We start from the raw sequence: 22,368 nt of genomic DNA on the forward strand, positions 1-22,368 counted from the left end.
AAAGTTTAAAAGCCATCTAGAAAAGTAGAAGGATAGGAGAGGGTTACAGGCCTCTCTCTCTCTCTCTCTCTCTCTCTCTCTCTCTCTGTGTGAGTGTGTGTGTGTGTGTGTTTTTATACATGTGATCTGATTTTCGATCAAGATAATAGAACCACTTAGTGCAATCAAACACTCAGTATAATTGGTTTATTATTGTACCCAGCAACAATGAAAAAAAATCTTTCTTTCCCGTTCATTCCAGAAAGATCGTTTCATCACATCAGTACAACTCCCACTGGTTACTGGCAATGTACTCCATGCCAGCCTCCTCCCCCCACCCTGCTCAACATTTAACTTCATCCCTCTCCTCGTTAACCTTCTGTTTAACTTCAACTTCTGTGTAAATACTTCAACGAGCTGCGCTGCCCACTGTGCGGTCTTCAGGCGAGAAGTTAAACTGAAGCCCGCCTATTCATGGCCACTCCACTGAAACAAGAGAAAGTGACCCCTTTCCGTCCTTGGAGCCAATATCTATCAATCCAGACCAGACACCATTACATGGCCGGTTTGTGGGAGCTTTCTGTGTAAATATTGCTCGATGCCTTTGCAACTTTGCAACCTCGATTAGAAAAACAAACTCCGTTGTGTATTAAACAACTCGGGCACATAAAAGGCCTGAAACATGTTAGAAACGTCCTTGGCCGCCTCCAACACAACCATCGCCGCCTGGAAACATCGCCAAAACCACTTCAGCAAACACTTTTAGATTTAAAATTAACCCCGACAAGGTATCCGCCCACCCCACTGTATATACTTCTCTGGCGTAAGATTTCCTGTACTAATTAGGCCTTCATGATAAATCTAACTAGAGTCCTGTCCATAGTTTCACACCACAGGGTTAGCACGATGTAGAGTGCTTTGAGTGTGGTCAGACCGACGCGAGTAGACGTATATATTTTTTTATGTGTTTGCAAACCGTGTTCCATCTGCGTGTACCTGGCCCCGCGTAAACAGGAAACCCGCAGAACGCCTCTACCTTTTTCCAATACAACCGAACATTTACTAATAAGCATTACGTTTGATTTTCATCAATTACAAAGGATCTGACCCCTCCCTTGCACCGATCTTACAAACCGATGAACACGCGTCTGCGATTGACACCCGGAGTTTAACTCGGTCACGAACAATGAGATGCTTCGCGGTCTTCGCGCTCTCTTACCTACTGCAAGGTAAGTGACCAGAATTTCCAGCAGAGAAGAGCTTGGGCAGCTGATTCAGAGGAAATGTTGATCGTTAATTAACTGAAGGGATTTGGTAGAATAAATAAGGGGATTGTAATACCGGAGGGCATGCAGTTAAGTTGAAAGGGGGTAGATTTGAAGTAGATGTGCGGGGTAGATAATGGTGGTGCCTGGAAAGCGCTGGGGTGGTGGCAGAGCCAGACACATTAGGAACTTTTAAAATACATTTAGATAGGCTCATTGATGCGAGCAAAATAGCCGTTGTGTCGGCAGAAAAGATTAGATGGCCATTTGACTATTAATTTAATTGGTTCGACACAAAAGGGCCCGTTACTGTGCTGTACTGTTCTATATTCTATGTTGATATTTAAATTTAACTACCGACAGCCGATAATCAGAGAAAGCAGAAGGTAGAATTAGGAAGGTAGATTACTCGGGAGAGATGGTGCGGTAAATTTATTCCTACCCCACCAGGGAATGAAATAACTGGAATGATTTCCAAAGGAGTTTTAAGAAAGGAATTATGGGACTAGAGCAGCGGGTGGTACAACTGTACAGACTGAGCATACTGCTCTTTCTGTGTTCCAAAGTCTCAATTCGTAATAAGATGGCGCGGTGAAGTCGCTGTGTCATCCGTGAGAGGACAACATCTGTGATTAAATTTTCCTTTTTTTAGTTTGTGTGTCTCAGGTCGCCTTGTTCCAGTCTCCGCCGATTCAGACCGTCCGTGTCGGAGGTCGGGCCGTCCTGAATTGCAGCCGGGACCTCGGTGTGCTTGCTTTTATACACTGGTATAAACGGAGCGACCAAAGGCATCTGCAGTTCGTTGCCAGGGTGGGCAGATTCGTGGAAGCAGAGGGAAGGTTCTCGGGGCAGGTGGACGAAAAATCAGCCACTTACTCCCTGGTGATAGAAAACGTCCAGCGAAATGATTCTGGGATCTACTTCTGCGCAGCCCAGCTCTATGGCGAGTTCGGCAATGGATCCAAACTAGTGGTCACAGGTAACTCGTCGTAACAACTTCATACATTTCTTTTTCAAAGTCCATCACCCCTGTTGGGCATAGCGCTGAAAGCAGCTCGCAGAGTCTTCTATCCTGGGTCACTTTCATATTGTCCCCGTGTGTAGCCCACTTTCGAAGGACCTTCTTCTCCCGGGGAGCTTCTGTTTGCGTTACTGTAGCACTGGAGTAATACGGGATGGGGTTGCGAATCCCATGTCCAGCCCTACTCCTTTCGTTGCCGGGCGTAGGACTGTACACGGCGGCGTTTGCTGGGGCCCAGAGGGTACGTAGAAAGTACAATAAGTACGTTCAGAAATGAGACGGGGATTTGCGATGCTGTTGGAAGTGCGGAGATTAGGTTTGAGCTACAGAGCCATACTGATGAGGTTAATTGAGTCTGATTCAGAGATACAGCACGGCATCAGTCTCTTTCAATTACAGTACCAGTTAATTTTCACGTCTTTAGAATGTGGGAGGAAATCAGAGCACTCGGAGGAAATCTACGCATTCTCGTACTAACCCTTACAGGTAGCGACGGGGATTGAACCACAGTCTTACCGTTGGCTCACTAACGAGTTGCCATAACCGCTACGCTACCGTGGCTCCCTTAAAGGTGGTCAGAACAATGGCAGATGAAGTTTAAATCTGAGAAATTCGAAGTGAAGTATTTAGGAAGGTCGGAAACAGATATAATGAACGGCAGTACCAAAGGCGACTTGGAGACGAGGTGGTGAAGCGAACATACCAAATACTTGTCTTCAGTTGCCGCGGAATAGAATCTAAGAGCAAGGAAGTGCGTATATTCAAACTGTGTAACACTTTAATCAAACCAAAATTGGAGTCGTGTACTAAAATTGGAGGCTGGACATTAAACTATAGCAGGGGCGCGATTGCGCTGGAGAGGATGCTGAGAATTCAACCTTCTGGCTCGTCAGTTTGGCGAAGTGTCAGCTGGGAAGCGGTTTTGAAATTGTGGCCGTGATTCCACATATTTCAAGTGGGTTTGGAATGCAAAAGTTCACATGAACCAGAAATCAACTGGGCAAATCCGTGTTCATTAGTATTAGACAGGAGCTGGATGGAGTTGAATGGGAGGACCCGCTTGCTGGTAAGTCCATATGTGTATGGAAGGAGAAATGGGAAGAGCTCAGGGCCAACATGTTCCTGTAAGGGTAAAAGGTGGAGGTCATAATCTCAGGGAACCATGGACGACAAGTTTTTGAAGATGGATAAAAATAAAGGAATGCAGTCCAAGGAATGCAGTCCAAGAGTGGACAAACGTTCCTCAGATGTTAACCCTCTCATTCCCGATATCATTCTAGTGAATCTTCTCTGTACCCTCTCCAACGTCAGCACATCTTTTCTTAAATAAGAAGACCAAAACTGCCCACAGTACTCCAAGTGAGGTCTCACCAGCGCCTTATAGAGCCTCAACATCACATCCCTGCTCCTATACTCTATTCCTCTCGAAATGAATGCCAACATTGCATTCGCCTTCTTCACCACCGACTCAACCTGGAGGTTAACCTTAAGGATATCCTGTACGAAGATTCCGAAGACCCGTTGCATCTCAGAACTTTGAATTCTTTCCCCATTTAAATAATAGTCTGCCCGTTTATTTCTTTTGCCAAAGTGCATAACCATACACTTTCCAACATTGGATTTCATTTGCCACTTCTTTGCCCATTCTTCCTATCTATCCAAGTCTCTCTGCAGACTCTCTGTTTCCTCAGCACTACCGGCCCCTCCACCTATCTTCGTATCGTCAACACACTTAGCCACAAAGCCATCTATTCCATATCCAAATCGTTGATGTACAATGTAAAAAGAAGCGGCCCCAACGCGGACCCCTGTGGAACACCACTGGTAACCGGCAGCCAACCAGAATAGGATCCCTTTATTCCCACTCCCTGTTTCCTGCCAATCAGCCAACGCTCTATCCACGTATGTAACTTTCCCGTAATTCCATGGGCTCTTATCTTGTGAAGTGGACTCATGTGTGGCACCTTGTCAAAGGCTTCTGAAAATCCAAATATACAACATCCACTGCGTCTCCTTTGTCTAGCCTACTTGTAATTTCCTCAAAAAATTGTAATAGGTTTGTCAGGCAGGATTTTCCTTTGAGGAATCCATGCTGAGTTCTGCCTATCTTGTCATATGCCTCCAGGTACTCTGTCACCTCATCCTTGACAATCGACTCCAAATGAGTACGCTTCATCAGAATTCACAAAGGGTGTGCACCTTTTAGATGAAGACTTCAGTGAAGGAAAAGGTGAACTTTTGGTGTAAATCTCAATAATTGACGAAAACATGTTTGAAGCCGTAGCGGCTTTAAAAGTCGAAAATCACCGGATCTATCCTAGACGTCTGTGACAAGCAAACTGTGAGATTGCTGGGTCTTTAACTGAGATATTGTAAATACTCGCTGGGTACATGTGAGGCTCCTGGAAGGTACCAATTGGTGTACCAGGTAAAAGACTGACAATTATAGACCCACGAGTCGAACATCAGTCGTTGCGATCTTAAAGGACTGAACTCTGAGGGACAGGTTTAATAATACCTTGTAGTGACAAGGTCTAATCTGAGACAGCCAAGCTGGCTGTGTCAATAGCTGAGCATGTCTGAGCAATCCGATCGAAATTCCTGAAGAGCTGGCCGAGTCTATGATTAAGAACAGAGCAATCAATGAATGCTTTACATGCACTTCAGTGAGGCCTCTGACAAAGTCCCACAGAGACATGGACCAGGGCAATTTGTCAAACGATTCCGCATGAGACTGGCAACAAGGGGCAAGGGAAGATTGGATGCCTGTCACTAGCGGTGTTCCCCAAGAATAGGCGGCGAAAAGATTCTCCAAGTACCTTTGCTATTCGAAATATTCTTGAATAGCTTAGGTTTTGATATAAGAAGCAAGATCAGTAAATTTGTGGAGAAGAGAAAGAAGGGCGAAATAGTGGATAGTACGGTTAGTGTGAAAGTTAGCCTTTGTCGAAGGGGTGATACCGAAGTGTTGTTGAAATGGATTATAAATGTTAACCCAGAATAACGCGAGGGGCTGCGGTTTGGGAGGATTAATGAGGAAAGGACATCTGAAATGTGGAGGTTGAGGAACAGAAGGACCCTGGATTACAAGATCCAGTGATCCAGCAAGGTGGCATCTCACGTACATACTGTGATTATGAAGGCAAATGGATATTGGCCTTTCATTAGTCAGGTTATTGAATAGAGAGGCAGGGAGGTTAGAGATCAACTTCATAACACGAAGTAAACAGCAGGAGGCCCTTCCACACATTTGAGGTAGACAAACAAGAGAGCATAGATTTAGTTTAAGGTAGAAGAGTTTCGGGGGGATCTGAAGAGGACCAGCTGTGGGTATGTCCTAGAATGGTTGCAGCAGATTTGCTGACAGCATCTAAGAGGTGTCTGGATGTGTTCATTGATGAGTTAGACAGAAGCGTCTTGGCTAAGTGTAGGAAGATGGGATTAATGTGGATTGGTGCCCATTGTGGTCGATATGATGAGCTGTATTGTCTGCTTCCCTGCTGTGCGTCTCTGTCAAAACGATGTCGTTTCGTTTGCGAGGATCGGTTGTGTGCGTTGCTTTGCTTTCCTTGGGGTGCAGACGGTAAGCTGATAGAAATGTAGAACATTAGCTGAGCCTAATCACGGGACAATATACAATGACCAATTAACCCATTAACCAGTACGTCTTTGGACTGTGCGAGGAAACCGGAGCATTCTGAGGAAACCCACGCTTTCCACGGGGAATGGCGTTTCACGGAGACAAACTCCTTACAGTGGACGCCGGGATTGAACTCCAAACTCCGACTCCTTGAAGTGTAATAGCGTTGCGCTAAGCGTTCTGCTTCCGTGGCGCCAGTAAATGTATCGATAAACCTATACAGAGGAGGGGTGGGAGATATAGCGAAGGCTTGAAGAAGGATGTTTCTCTCCGAGGGGCGTTGGGATCTCACTCCCTGAAGGGTAGCGATGCAGCTGCTCGCTCAGTTATGTAGACGAACTATCACAGACAGAGGGCCTTGTAAACTAGAATTGGCACAGATATGTACCTGACCGCCAGAACGGAGAAGATGGCCAGAATAGCATGTTTTTGAAACCGTGATTAAAATTGGCCATCCAACTAATACAGCGTTGTTGTGTTTTCCGCATTCAGCCCAGCCTCCCACGATATTCCTTTTAGCGCCGCAAGCGGATGAAATTTCCCGGATGCAACTGGTGACCTTGATGTGTTTGGTGAGAGGCGTGTCTTCCGATTCCCTGAACATCCGATGGAACATATCAGGAAATATCACAGAAGGTCTCGTTGATCCCCCGATATTTGATCCGGACGGAGGATACAGCGTTAGCAGCCGCTTCCAGATCCCGGCGGAAAGTTGGCGTAGCGGCGCCGTCTGCACTTGCGCCACTGAACATCTGGTCAGTGACATTGTGTCTTCTCAGAAAGGTAACGTAGAAACTAGAGATTCCCTTCAGCTTTATGACGCGAGGCCTTTCGGTCCTCTGTGTTTATGCCTAGTATCGAGCTAAATCCCACTCTCCAGCGCTGTCTCCGTGGCCCTAATGGCTCAACTGTCGCATTCAGGTACTGCGTAAATGTGAGCAGAGCTTCTCCCCGCTCCCCACCGATCATTGAAACTCTCACCGCTCTTCGGTGAAGCCCTTTCCCTCAGTTCCTTCATCATCACTCAAAACTTACTTTAAATGGGCACTTCTTGTTTAGGCCACTCTGCTGAGGGAAATGCTCAGAATCAGATTTATTATCATTGACTTTTTATTCGTAATACAAAGTACATTTATTATCAAAGTAAGTATATGTCACGATATACTGCATTGAGATCACAGACATTCACAGTAGAACAAGAGAGAAATACAGCAGAATTTGTGAAATGCTATGAATAACGACGACTGACAAACAACCGATGTACAAAGTCAAATTGTGCAAATAATAAATAAGTTGATAAATAATAATGAGTTGTAGAGCCCTTGGAAGTACTCATCTCCCGACACACGACTCCGATAAATTTTGGATAGATAAGCTTTAACTGTTACATGTATATCGAAAAATATAGTGAACTGCGTCTTTTCCGTCTAATCAAATCAGCGAGGTGCGCTGGGGCAGCCCGTAAGTGCCGCCACGCTTCCGGCGGCAGTATAGCATGCCCCTAACTCACTATCACAAACCCTACGTCCTTGGAATGTGGGGGCAAACCGGAGAACCCGGAGGAAACCCACGGGGTTACCGGGAGAATGTACAATCTCTTTACAAAGCAGCAGGAATCGAACCTCAATCTTTCAGCCGGCACCGTAAGTCGTTTCGCTAACCGATACGTTACCGCAGGACCCTATAAATTTCCCCATAGTCACCTCAGAATTTATATAAAGGGGGAAACCAGTTACAAAACACGCAGTCCTTCATTCAGCTCATCACAAGACATAAGCAGTTCAGGCCCGAAAATGACCCATTCATCGCCGACTCTCTGTTGGTTAACCATTCCCCTCTCCAGACCAATACACCGCTTCGCAACGCTAGGCGCGCTTAACTTGTGAGCTACCTGTGACAGATGGATCATTTCCGAACATGCGCGACCCTGCAGGTTCCAGTTCTCCTTTACCCATCATATTTGCTATGATCTCAAAAGTTAGTAAATTTCAAACACGAACCAAGTAACCGCCCTGGCCCGGATGTATATCTCTATGGGCCCTTTGAACGGAGCTCTTGTACGATTTAGATAGGTACATGGATGAAAGGAAAATGGAGAACATGTAGAAGGGGAGGATTACACTGATTTTAGAGTAAAAAGGTCGGCACAGCATCGTTATGCCTGTACTGTGCTGTACAGATTTCCTTTCCGTGATCTATTCATCTCAAAATCTAGTCGCCACGGCTCTTGCATCTTGTTATTCACCTACACGGCGCCTTCTCTGTAACTGCAATTCACCAATATCTCGTTTTGTGCTACTTGGTGCTCTATGTGCCGTATGATCTGTCTGGATGGCAAACTTTTCACTGCATCTCTGTTTATGTGATAATAATAAACCTGATACTAATTGCTATAAATTTCCTAGATTGATTACATTCCAAATTAGACCCCAGTTGCAAAGGTTGCAAAGTAAAGTGACCCATCAGATCACTTTCAATGACATCCCCTCAGACTCTGCCAATCCTCAATCTAGTGCTTGTTATTGGCCGAGTCAGGTCCCGAGACACCCTGCACCAGATCTCTGACCTTTGTATCCCCTTTAACCTTACCACATAGAAACGGAAATCATACTTGCTTTGAATCTTTATTGCCATATAGTTACCAGCAAGCCCTTCCTAACTGTGAGGCAGCGGGAATATCTGGTGGAATGCCACATGATCACGCGGAAACGTGAACACTTCACAGAGAGGACATTCAAGAGCTAGATCGAAACCGTGTCCCTAGAGTCACGAGCTACTTTTACAGTAGAGTGGAGCAAGCATATCTGAGACGGAGCGACACACACCGAATGACACTGGCCAGTACTCGAAGGATAATCAGAGACACCCTCTCCAGCTCTGAAAGGAATGTTGTAGTAAGGCGCGTTGAAGTTATCGGTATCAACCTAGTGTCAGACTAGAGCAGAAGTGGAAGAACATGTAAGTGCCACCAGGAGCCCAAGTACCAGTATGGGGTTGTTGGGCCGAATGGTCAGTTCCTGTGACGTGTAGGGAGCCATTTGGATAGACTGTTGTAGAGATCCGAAGTCAGTATTTTCAGAAGGAACGAGAGATTAGAGTATAAGATCACAAGACATAGTGTTATTCAGCTCATCGAGTCTGTTCCGCTATTCCATCGTCGCTGCTTCACTATCCCCCTCAACCTTATTCTCCTCCCTTTTCCTGAAACCTCTGACGTTTTTGCTAATCGAGAAACCATCAACCTCCGCTTTAAATATATCAGTTGTAAACTCAGCTAGCTCCATCATGGCCAACACTCTCCTCAGTATCCAGGACACCTTCAAAAGGCCATGTTTCAAAAAGCGGCTTCTATCATTATGGACCCCATCACCCAGAACATGTTCTCTACGCATTGCTTCTCTCAAGATGGAAATATAAGAGTTGAAAAAACAATCTCAAAGTTTTAGGATCAGCTTCTTCCCCTCCGCCATCAGATATCTGAATGGACAATTAACCCATGAACACTACCTCACCATTTCCCTCTCTTTTTGCACTATATATTTAATTTGCAGACAGACAGACAGTCAGACAGTCAGACACATACAAATACTTCCTATTGTAATTTATAGTTTTGATTACTGTGCATTGCAATATACTGCTACAGCAAAACAGCAAGTCTCGCGACAAATACCTGATTCTGATTCTGACAATACGTTGAATTTATGTACAATCTGTTGAGTAATTAGGACACACAGGCCAACAAATGCAGATTGGAACTGATGGTAAATTACTTTCAATTGAAAGTCGATTCTATGTTCTTCAGACAGCCTGCAGGGGCAACTCTGTCATATGATTGCAATTGGCCTGGCGGCAACCCTCGTGTTACTTGCTATAGGGGTGACGACTGTGGCTATTAGGAAGTATCGGAAGGAACGCGAACCAGGTAACGTGTTGGCCTTAACCTTATCATGACCTGAATTTCTCGCCAAACGGTGAATAATCCCTTTGAAGAAAAACTCACATCTAAACATCTCTTTCAATCAGTAAAAGGAGAAACGGCAAGCAAAAGCACCACCACCCGGCGAAAGAATCGAGAACGTGATGTAAGTACACTCAATTTCAGGTACACCTGTAAACCTACTCGTTAATGTGATACCCTGGTGTTTTCACGCACACCAGACTCTAGAACTTACAGAGGCTGGTTCAAAAAAAAAAGAAACAACATCCAGTGAGTGGCAGTGATTTGGACGAAAAGGACTTGTTAATGAGAGAGGTTGGAGGAGAATGGGCAGACTGGTTCAAGCTGACAGGAAGGCGGAAGTAACTTAAATCATCACGTGTTACGACAATGGTGACAGAAGAGCGTCTCTGAGCGCTCAAAGCGTCGAACCTTGAAGTGAATGAGCTACAACAGCAGAATACCACACCGGGTTCCACTCCTGTACCCGATAATGCCATTTACAAGCAGAGAATTGCTTTGCGCTTAGAATAGTACAACACAGGAACAGGTCCTTTAGCCTACGATGTTCTATTGAGCTAATTGAATTAGTAACCAAATACCCAACTACACTAATCACTTCAGCTTGAAGAATATCCATATTCTTCAATTTCCAGCACATCTATGTACCTATCGTAAAGCCTCTAGAACGGCTCTATCGCATTTGCCTCCACCAATGCCTTGGGCAGCGAATTCCGAGCTTCTACCATTCTCTGTGATAAAAAAGTGACCCGCACGTCTCCTTTGAACTTACCCCAGTTTACCTTAAGCACATGTCACGTTTTAACAATGTGGAAAAGTGATACTGTCTACTTTTTCTATCTGTGCCTCTCATATTATGTAGATCTCTGTCAAATAGCCCCTCAGTCTCAGGGGTTCCAGAGAAAACAACCCAAGTTTGCTCAGGTTCAAGTTCAAGTTCAGTTTATTGTCATGTATATCGCCAAAAGTAACAACGTTACTCCGGACCAAGTTGCACAACGCAGTACATATAACTTATACACCACACATTAAGTAATATAAACATAGTAACCACAAATAAATTAAAAAAAATAATACGATGCATACGGCACAAGTCAAACATAAACAGTACTTCATACGTGCTGAGATGTGGGTGGTGGCAGGGAATTTAGTAGTCTTAAGGCCTGTGGGATGAAGCTGTTCCCCACCCTAAAATTTCTGGTTTTAATACTCCGGTACCACCTGCCTGATGGTAGGGGATAAGAAAGATTGTTGAAGGAATGGGAGGGATTATTGACAATGCTAAGAATTCGTACGCAGGACCAGACTCTCCTTGTAGCAGATGCTCTACTTTCCAGACAGCATCCCAGAATACTTCTTCTACACTTATCCAAAGCCTCAACTTCCTTCCTATAACGGAGCCGGCCAAAATTGAATACAATGCTGCCTGGAAAGTCTAACTGCTCGTTCTGTTAATCTCCAACATCATTTCCCGACTCTGGAACTCATTTTCTTGAGAGATAAAGGAAAGAATGCCATGTGCCTTCTGACCACCCTAACAAGCTGTGTCGCCACTTTCAGAGAGATACGGACTCAACTCCAAAATCCCTCTGTACGTCACGAGTGCTAAGGGTTTGTCATTAATAGTGTACCATCCCTTTATAATGCAACAGTTCCCATTTGGTGGGATTAAACTTCTCTGTCATTTTCCCGTATCTGCAACTGATCTGTATCCTTTGGCCGCCTTCTACACTGTCCACAACTTTGGTATCATCTGCAAACTTACTAACCCACCCATTTACATTTTCATCCAGGTCATTTATATATATCACATATAACAGAGGTCCCAGCGGAGATCCCTGCAGGACACAGCCCTCCAGCTAGAATAAGTCCCTCTGTCTTCTATGGGAAAGCCTTTCTGAATCCATCACAGAACCCATGCAATCTTAATTTCCGATTGATCCTCCTATATGGGACCTTGTCAAACGCCTTACTATCATCCATGTGGACAACATCCATATCTCTCCCTACAGGAAATCACCATCGTCACTTCGTCAAACTTCTTAATCAAGTTAGGAAGATACGACGTGCCCCGCACAAAGACAGGTTTTCCAAACGCTCATAAATCCGATCGTTAAGAATTATTTCCAGTAAATTCCCTACCACTGACGCGAGGCTCACCGGTCTATAATTCTAAAGATTATCCCTATTTCCTTTCAACAATAATGGAACATTAGCGACGTACCAGTTCTCTGAGTCATCGCCTGTGGCTGGAGAGGACACTGAGATATTGGTCAAGCCTCCAGCAATCTCATCTCTTGCCCCTCTCAATAACCCGGCGTATATCCTATCAAGACACCCACTTAACGTTCCTTAAGAGGCACAGTTAAGCCTCATTCGTTTTTTCATATTTGCACAAGCAAATTCGTACCCTCCACATTGACCTCGCCACCTTCCACATCTTTCTCCTTAAAACATAGAAAATAGGTGCAGGAGTAGGCCATTCGGCCCCTCGAGCCTGCACCGCTATTCAGTATGATCATGGCTGATCATCCAACTCAGAACCCTGTACCAGCCTTCCCTCCATAGCCCCTGATCCCTTTAGCCGCAAGGGCCATATCTAACTCCCTCTCTCCTTGATGTTAAGCACTGAACCATATCCTTCACATCTATGCACATGTTCCCTCATTTATCATTCAGTTGTCCTACCCGCTCCTAGTTATCGTCTTGCTCTTGATGTATGGATAGAACCCCCCGGAATCTCACTTTAATCCGACTTCCCAATGACCTTCCATGGTCTTTTCTGGCCTTCCTCACCACTTCGAGTTAGCTTCTAGCTTCTTTATAATTCTTAAGGACTCTGATTGATTCTTTTTAGCTATGCAAACCTTTTTTTTAACCAAAAGATTCCCTTTCCTTCTGGACCAAATTCGCTGCCTGTCTCGATACTTGCGCCCAAACAGCTGCTCCCAGTTGACGTCCCGTAGTTTCTGTCCAATATTCTCCAAATTTACCCTGCTTGAATTTAATGGTATTTATAATAAATGTTCTCCCAGTGAAAGGTTAGTCACTAGGCCAAGCTCATTATCAAACTTCGCTTCAATTTTACCCCATCCTCTTTCTGGAACATCTGCACATTGATAGAGAAAACATTTAGGATTCACCAAACAAATGTTGCACTGTATAAATATCTTTCTTTAAGAAGATCCCACTTGATATTAGGGAAGTTGAAATTACCTGCAACAACCGTGTTGTTTTTAGACCTTTGTGTAGGATTCATTGTCTTAGAACAAATTACAGATACGACAATAGAGAGGATGTAACACCAAACAATACACGATCGTGTGACACGTAGCTGGCCCCTCCCTGTCGGTGGGATGTCTTTAGACGAGGAGCGGTCGGGTTTCCAGACCCGCAGCAGCGAACATAGACACTGTTGGCATTAGTCCGCAACGGCGGCGTGCAGAGAACTTGGGAAGTCGTGGATTTGCGGAAGAAGAGAAAGAGTACAAGAGGGAATGGAATTGGACAGGGAATTTGTCGAGAATTCAGTTACAGGGAAACAACTTAAAAAGGAGTTACAGATCGGCGAGGAGATAGAGGGTGGAGTGTGCTGCATTGATAAAGGAGTTAAGGATTTGGACGAATTACACAGATAGCGAAAGGTTTAGAAGGGTGACACAGATAGAGGGTTTAGGGGCTGGAGGTGTCACACAGAGGGGTATAGGCGCTGGAGGGGTCACGCGGAGTGTATGCGGGCCGGAGGGGGTGTCACACAGAGGGGTATACGGGCTGGAGGGGTCACACGGAGTGTATACGGGCTGGAGGGGTTACGCAAATATACTACCGTGCAGATGCCTAAACAGTCACACAGAGAACAGTGCAGAGACTGAAGGGAGTTACATAGATAAGGAAGGGCGTTGATGCTGGTGGCGTCAGATGGGGAGGCAGACAGGGACGATGTAAGGCCGAAAGATACTGTATTTAAGGGACAACAAGACGTCCATGGGCTGTAGGATACAATGGATATATTAGGTCCAAGACAAGATTGCACAGAGCAAGGACCGAAGAATAATATAGAAATCGGAAGGATATCACAGGGGCAGGTTCAGCGACCGAAATAGAGGGCCCTGAGTGTTTTAGTTGGTTGTAATCAGGGAAATTAAAGGTGAATGAAACTCTTTGCTCCATAATATCACATTCTTTTGATTTGGAATTAACGCGTGATTAAGTTGCTCCATACACGCAATCTGGCGAGGAATGGTGCAGGGTGGAGATTGATACGGTAACCAATCTCATGTCATTCCCTTACAGATCTACGCCCAGCTGGCGATTGATACGAACTGATCTGGAAAGGCAGAGTGAATATTATCCTGAGTGAACAACGAAAGATTTAGACCTTGTTTCGTTTGTGCGGAGCTAAAATAGCAACGTTTTTCAAGAGTCGTGTTAGTAACGGCACAAGCTGAGCAACTTACAGTGTGGGAGCGACAAACCGGACCCGCTGAGACGAAAACGTGCACACTCGGAAGAAAGCCCACGCACAGGTGGCGCAAATGATTCACGGCGCCTTCGATCGCCGCATGCGCAGTTGTCATATTCCGGGATCTCTCCATCCAAAGCCTCACTCAGAGCTCCCTCAGTCTCAGACCAATCGGTAATAATGAACAACGGTTAATCTGTGGTCTAATCCCTGATTATGTACAGTTTGCTACGATTGAAACTAACCCTTGTCCTAACTACTGCTTCAATAAATTATAATCTGGCACGAAATATAGATTTTTTTCTTGGTCATCTAAACGTCTAATTGATGACGAGCCGCTTGTATGCAATTGTCCAAAGGTTGATTGCACAATCACCGCTGGAGCCATGGATCCCGAATTCTCACTCCAGATCATGAGACGTTCCCAGTGATGGTACAGAAAGAGATTCATACATACAGGAGGTTAAGAAGATCATAGAGTTAAATGTGTGGCACAAGGATTGGTGTGGGAGAAGTAGGTTTGAATTCATGGGAAATTGGCACCAGTATTGGGGAAGGAGGGAGTTGTACCAATGGGACAGACTCCACCTGAACAGTGATGGGATCTGGATCCGAGCGAATCGCATAACTAGGGCTATGGATAGGGCTTTAAACTGAATAGTAGGGGTTGGGTTCAACAGATTGGAGAAGTAAAAGAGGAAAGTATGGATAAAGATAAAAAAGCATAAAAAAACAAAAAAGGAAAAATTAAGTTTGGAGTGAAGAAAACAGAAGTGCAAAAGAGTAAATGATTACAAGATTTTAAAAGCACATTGACTGTAACAGCACCTGAATTGAATGCCCATAATATTCGTAGGAAGATCAGTAAGCTTGTGGTCCAAATTAGCACAAAGGGGTATTATTTAGTGGCCATCACAGAAACGTGGTTGCAGGGTGGAGAGGATTAGAAATTGGATATCCAAGGATATCAGGCAATACGGAAGGATAGGCAGTAAGGTAAGTGCTCTTAATTAAAGGTGAGATCAGGGCGATACTGAGAGACGATATAAGATCTAAGGAGCAGAATGCTGAGATCATCTCGGTAGAGATTAAGAATAGTAAAGGGGGAAAAAATCACTGGAGGAAGTTAAAACGCAAACACGAGGAAATCTGCAGATGCTGGAATTTCAAGCACCACACATAAAATTGCTGGTGAACGCAGCAGACCAGGCAACATCTATAGGAAGAGGTACAGTCGACGTTTCAGGCCGAGACCCTTCGTCGGAACTAATTGAAAGAATTGCTAGTAAGAGATTTGAAAGTTGGAAGGGGAAGGGGAGATCCAAAATGATAGGAGAAGACAGGAGGGAGAGTGATGGAGCCAAGAGCTGGACAGTTGATTGGCAAAAGGGATATGAGAGGATCATAGGACAGGGGGCCTAGGGAGAAAGAAATGGGGAGGAGGGAAGCCCGGAGGATTGGCAATAACAGATGGGGTACGAGGGGGAGGTGGGGCATTAACGAAGTTAGAGAAGTCAATGTTCATGCCATCAGGTTGGAGGCTACCCAGACGGAATATAAGGTGTTGTTCCTCCAACCAGAGTGTGGCTTCATCTTTACAGTAGAGGAGGCCGTGGATAGACATATCAAAATGGGAATAGGCCGTGGAATTAAAATATGTGGCCACTGGGAGATCCTACGTTCTCTGGCGGACAGAGAGTAGGTGTTCAGCGAAACAGTGTCCCAGTCTGCGTTGGGTCTCGCCAATATATAGAAGGCCGCATCAGGAGCACCGGACGCAGCATATCACCCCAGCCGACTCACAGGTGAAGTGTCACCTCACCTGGAAGGACTGTCTGGGGCCCTGAATGGTAGTTAGGGAGGAAGTGTAAGGGCATGTGTAGCACTTGTTCCGCTTACAAGGATAAGTGACGGGAGGGAGATCGGTGGGGGCGGGGGGAGGAATGGACAAGGGAGTCGCGTAGGGAGCGATCCCTGCGGAAAGCAGAGGTGGTGGGGGGGATAGGGAAAGATGTGGTTAAAGGTGGGATCCCGTTGGAGGTGGCGGAAGTTACGGAGAAGTAAATGTTGGACCCGGAGGCTGATGGGGTGGTAGGTGAGGACAAGGGAACCCTATTCTTAGTGGGGTGGTGGGAGGATGGGGTGAGAGCAGATGTGCGTGAAATGGAAGAGATGCCTTTGAAAACAGAGTTGATGGTGGAGGAAGGGAAGCCCCTTTCTTTAAAACAGGAGAACATCTCCCTCGTCCTGCAATGAAAAGCCTCATCCTGAGAGCAGATGCGGCGGAGATGGAGGAATTGCGAGAAGGGGATGGCATTTTTGCAAGAAACAGGGTGAGAAGAGTAATAGTCCAGATAGCTGTGAGAGTCCATAGGCTTATAGTAGACATCAGTAGATAAGCTGTCTCCAGAGATAGAGACAGAAAGATCTAGAAAGGGGAGGGAGGTGTAGGAAATGGACCAGGTAAACTTGAGGGCAGGGTGAAAGTTGGAGGCCAAGTTAATAAAGTCAACGAGCTCAGCATGCGAGCAGGAAGCAGCGCCAATGCAGCTGTCGATGTAGCGACGGTAAAGTGGGGGACAGATACTAGTATAGGTTTGGAACATGGATTGTTCCACCATGCCAATAAAAAGGCAGCCATAGCTGGGACCCATACCGGTGCCCATGGCTACACCTTTGGTTTGGACGAAGTGGGAGGAGGCAAAGGAGAAATTATTAAGAGTAAGGACTAATTCCGCTAGACGGAGCAGAGTGGTGGTAGAGGGGAACTGGTTAGGTCCAGATTCCAAAAAGAAGCGGTGAGCTTTGAGACCTTCCTAGTGGGGGAATGAAAGAATATAGGAACTGGACATCCATGGTGAAAATAAAACGGTGGGGTCCAGGAAACTTAAAATCATCGAAAAATTTCAAAGCGTGAGAAGTGTCACGGACATAGGTAGGAAGGGATTGAACAATTAACCAATTTCCCCCGGGATCAATGAAGTATGACAATGGCTATGACTTGACTCTAACAAGGGGGGATAAAACAGTGTCGAGGTATGCAGAAATGAGTTCGGTGGGGCAGGAGCAAGCTGAGACAATAGATCTACCTGGACAGGCAGGTTTGTGGATCTTGGATAGGAGGTAGAAACGGGAAGTGCGAGGTGTGGGAACTATAAGGTTGGTAGCAGTGGATGGGAGATCCCCTGAGCGGATAAAGCTGGTGACAGTGTGGGAGACAATGGCCTGGTGCTCCTTAGTGGGGTCATGATCGAGGGATAAATAAGAGGAGGTATCCGCGAGTTGTCGCTGTGCCTCAACAATGTAGAGGTCAGTACGCCAGACACAACAGCACCCCCCTTATCGGCAGGGTTTATAGTAAGGTTAGCATTAATGCGGAGGAAGAGGAGAGCAGAGCGTTCGGAAGGAGTGAAGTTGGAATGGGAACAAGTGTGGTGAAGTCGAGACTTTTGATGTCCCGTCGGCAGTTAGCAATAAAGGGATCCAGAGCTGGCAGAAGACCAGAGCGGGGTGTCCATGAAGAGGGGGAGGGTCGAAGAAGGGACAAGGGGTCATCGGTGGGGGTGGGAGAGTCCTTGCCGAAGAAGTAGGCTCGAAGACGGAGCCGGCGGAAGAGCAAGGGCCTTACCTTTGTCCTCCTTCGCCCACACCTCAGCGAGTTCCGCGTTCGCCAAAACGCTGAATTCTTCCGCCGGCTCCGTCTTCCGCCACTTCCAATGGAATCCCACCACTAAGCACATCTTTCCCACCCCACCCTGCTTTCCGCAAGGATCGCTCCCTACGCGACTCCCTTGTCCATTCGCCCGCCCCCACCCCCGTTCCTCCCCACTGATCTCCCTACCGGCACTTATCCTTGTAAGCGGAACAAGTGCTACACATGCCCTTACACTTCCTCCCTCACTACCATTCAGGGCCCCAGACAGTCCTTCCAGATGAGGTGACACTTCACCTGTGAGTTGGCTGGGGTGATATACTGCGTCCAGTGCTCCCGATGTGGCCTCCAATATATTGGCGAGACCCGACGCAGACTGGGAGATCGTTTCACTGAACACCTCAGCTCTGTCCGCCAGAGAAAGCAGGATCTCCCAGTGGCCACACATTTTAATTCCACGTCCCATTCCCATTCTGATATGTCTATCCACGGCCTCCTCTACCGTCAAGATGAAGTCACACTCAGGTTGGAGGAAATCACCTTATATTCCGTTTGGGTAGCCTCCAACCTGATAGCATGAACATTGACTTCTCTAACTTCCGTTAATGCTCCACCTCCGCCTCGTACCCCATCCGTTATTGCCCATCCTCTGGGCTTCCCCCCTCCCCATTTCTATCTTCCTAGACCTCCCATCCTATGATCCTCTCATATCCCTTTTGCCAATCAACTGTCCAACTCCTGGCTGCATCCGTCCCCCTCTTGTCTTCTCCTATCATTTTGGATCTCCCCCTCCCCCTCCCACTTTGAAATCGCTTACTAGCTCTTCTTTCAGTTAGTCCTGACGAAGAGTCTCGGTCCGAAACGTCGACTGTACCTCTTCCTATATATGCTTCCTGGCCTGCTGCGTTCACCAGCAGCTTTTATATGTGTTACTGGAGGAAGTTGTCTATTGGTCACCGAAAAATAACATTACAGCGGCACGGACAAGAAACAGAGATATATTTGAGCTATGTCGGAATGGAACCGCAGTTATCATGGGGGACTTTAACTTGCACATAGATTGGGTGAATCAAGTTGCTAGATTGATTGTTGAAGAGGACTTCATAGAACATAGAACATAGAATAGTACAGCACAGTACAGACCCGTCGGCCCACAATGTTGTGCCGACCCTCAAAACCTGCCTCCCATATAAGCCCCCACCTTAGATTCCTTCATATACCTGTCTAGTAGTCTCTTAAACTTCACTAGTGTATCTACCTCCACCACTGACTCAGGCAGTGCATTCCACGCACCAACCACTCTCTGAGTGAAAAACCTTCCTCTAATATCCCCCTTGAACTTCCCACCCCTTATCTTAAAGCCATGTCCTCTTGTATTGAGCAGTGGTGCCCTGGGGAAGAGGCGCTGGCTATCCACTCTATCTAATCCTCTTATTATCTTGTACACCTCTATCATGTCTCCTCTCATCCTCCTTCTCTCCAAAGAGTAAAGCCCTAGCTCCCTTAATCTCTGATCATAATGCATACTTTCTAAACCAGGCAGCATCCTGGTAAATCTCCTCTGTACCCTTTCCAATGCTTCCACATCCTTCCTATAGTGAGCTGACCAGAACTGGACACAATACTCCATGTGTGGCCTAACCAGAGTTTTATAGAGCTGCATCATTACATCGCGACTCTTAAACTCTATCACTCGACTTATGAAAGCTAACACCCCATAAGCTTTCTTAACTAACCTATCCACCTGTGAGGCAACTTTCAGGGATCTGTGGACATGTACCCCGAGATCCCTCTGCTCCTCCACACTACCAAGTACCCTGCCATTTACTTTGTACTCTGCCTTAGAATTTCTCCTTCCAAAGTGTACCACCTCATACTTCTCCGGGTTGAACTCCATCTGCCACTTCTCAGCCCACTTCTGTATCCTATCAATGTCTCTCTGCAATCTTTGACAATCTTCTACACTATCTACAACACCACCAACCTTTGTGTCGTCTGCAAACTTGCCAACCCACCCTTCTAATCTCCACATCCAGGTCGTGAATAAAAATCACGAAAAGTAGAGGTCCCAGAACAGATCCTTGTGGGACACCACTAGTCACAATCCTCCAATCTGAAGGTACTCCCTCCACCACCACCCTCTGCCTTCTGCAGGCAAGCCAATTCTGATTCCAACTGGCCAAACTTCCCTGGATCCCATGCCTTCCAACTTTCTGAATAAGCCTACCGTGAGGAACCTTGTCAAATGCCTTACTAAAATCCATATAAATCACATCCACTGCACTACCCTCATCTATATGCCTGGTCACCTCCTCAAAGAACTCTATCAGGCTTGTTAGACACTATCTGCCCTTCACAAAGCCATGCTGACTGTTCCTGATCAGACCATGATTCTCTAAATGCCTATAGATCCTATCTCTAAGAATCTTTTCCAACAGCTTTCCCACCACAGACGTAAGGCTCACTGGTCTATAATTACCCGGACTATCCCTACTACCTTTTTTGAACAAGAGAACAACATTCGCCTCCCTCCAATCCTCCGGTACCATTCCCGTGGACAACGAGGACATAGAGATCCTAGCCAGAGGCTCAGCAATCTCTTCTCTGGCCTCCTGGAGCAGCCTGGGGAATATTCCGTCAGGCCCCGGGGACTTATCTGTCCTAATGTATTTTAACAAATCCAACACCTCCTCTCCCTTAATAACAGCATGCTCCAGAACATCAACCTCACTCATATTGTCCTCACCATCATCAAGTTCCCTCTCATTGGTGAATACCGAAGAGAAGTATTCATTGAGGACCTTGCTCACTTCCACAGCGTCCAGGCACATCTTCCCACCTTTATCTCTAATCGGTCCTACCTTCACTCCTGTCATCCTTTTTTTCTTCATATCATTGAAGAACGCCTTGGGGTTTTCCTTTACCCTACTCGCCAAGGCCTTCTCATGCCCCCTTCTTGCTCTTCTCAGCCCCTTTTTAAGCTCCTTTCTTGCTTCCCTATATTCCTCAATAGACCTATCTGATCTTTGCTTCCTAAACCTCATGTATGCTGCCTTCTTCCTCCTGACTAGATTTTCCACCTCACTTGTCACCCATGGTTCCTTCACCCTACCATTCTTTATCTTCCTCACCGGGACAAATTTATCCCTTACATCCCGCAAGAGATCTCTAAACATCGACCACATGTCCATAGTACATTTCCCTGCAAAAACATCATCCCAATTCACACCCGCAAGTTTTAGCCTTATAGCCTCATAATTCGCCTTTCCCCAATTAAATTATGTTCTACGTTCTATGTTCTATCACTAAAGAGGTAGTGCTGAGCAAACTTGTGGGCCTAAAGATAGACAAGACCCCTGGTCCTGATGGAATGCTTCCCAGGGCACTGAAAGACATGGCGAGGTGACTAGTTACTAAAATTTTCTGGACTCTGGGCAGGTTGCGACGGATTGGAAGAAGGCGAATGTACCACCACTATTGAAGAAGAATGCATGCAAAGACAGGTAAGTATTGGCCATTTAGTTTAACATCTGTTGTTGGGAAAGTGTTTGAAGGTATCGTTAAAGAAGAAATAGCGAAGCACCTTGAAAGACGCAGTATGGATTCAGCAAAGGCAGGTCTTGTTTGACGAACTTAATGGAATTTTTAATATATAATAAGCGTAGTGGATAATGCGAACAACTGGACGTTATTTACTTGGATTTCCAGAAGGCATTCAATAAGTTGCCACATAGAAGTTTTATCCATAATATAAAGATGCATAGAGTTGGGAGTAATGTATTAGCATGGATAGAGGATTTGTTAACCAATAAAAAGTAGAAATTTGGGATACATGGGTGTGTCTTTGGTTGGCAGTTGGTGGTGACTGGTGTGCTGCAGGGGTCGGTGCTGGGCCCGTAACTGTTCACGATATTCATTAACGATCTGGAAGAGGGGACCGAGGGTAATGTATCTAAGTTTACTGATGACACGAAAAGCAAGTTGTGCAGAGCATATGGAGAGTCTGCAGAGAAATATAGATAGGTTAAGTGAGTGGGAGAGGGTCTGGCAGATGGAGTACAATGTTGGTAAATTTGAGATTCCTACTTTGGAAGGAAAAATGTAAGATTAGATTATTATTTAAACGGTTAAAAGATTGCAGCGTGATGCTGTGCAGAAGGACTTAGGAGTGCTTGTGCGTGAATCGCAAAAGGCTGGTTTGCAGGTGCATCAAATTATCAAGAGGGCAAACGGACCGGAGGTCATTGCTAGAGCGTGTAATTCTGGTCTCCTTACTCGAGGAAGAATATATGGGCTCTGGAGGCTGTGCAGAAGAGGTTCACCAGGTTGATTCCAGAGATGAGGGGGTTAGACTATGAGAATAGATTGAATCACCTGGGAATGTATTCGCT

General features: G+C 45.9%; 1 protein-coding gene across 1 annotated transcript; it reads left to right on the forward strand.

Annotated features, from left to right (window-relative positions):
- The first annotated feature begins 385 nt into the window (after positions 1-385).
- On the forward strand, positions 386-14,605 carry LOC140212618 (immunoglobulin kappa light chain-like). The gene is made up of 7 exons (XM_072283648.1): positions 386-544; positions 1,080-1,208; positions 1,897-2,223; positions 6,398-6,688; positions 9,708-9,827; positions 9,929-9,987; positions 14,157-14,605. The coding sequence occupies exons 1-7, from the start codon at positions 454-456 to the stop codon at positions 14,187-14,189; spliced, it is 1,050 nt and encodes a 349-aa protein (XP_072139749.1). The 5' UTR covers positions 386-453; the 3' UTR covers positions 14,190-14,605.
- Positions 14,606-22,368: the final 7,763 nt, after the last annotated feature.

The sequence above is a fragment of the Mobula birostris genome, chromosome 2 (assembly GCF_030028105.1).
Source record: "Mobula birostris isolate sMobBir1 chromosome 2, sMobBir1.hap1, whole genome shotgun sequence".
NCBI lineage: Eukaryota > Metazoa > Chordata > Chondrichthyes > Myliobatiformes > Myliobatidae > Mobula > Mobula birostris.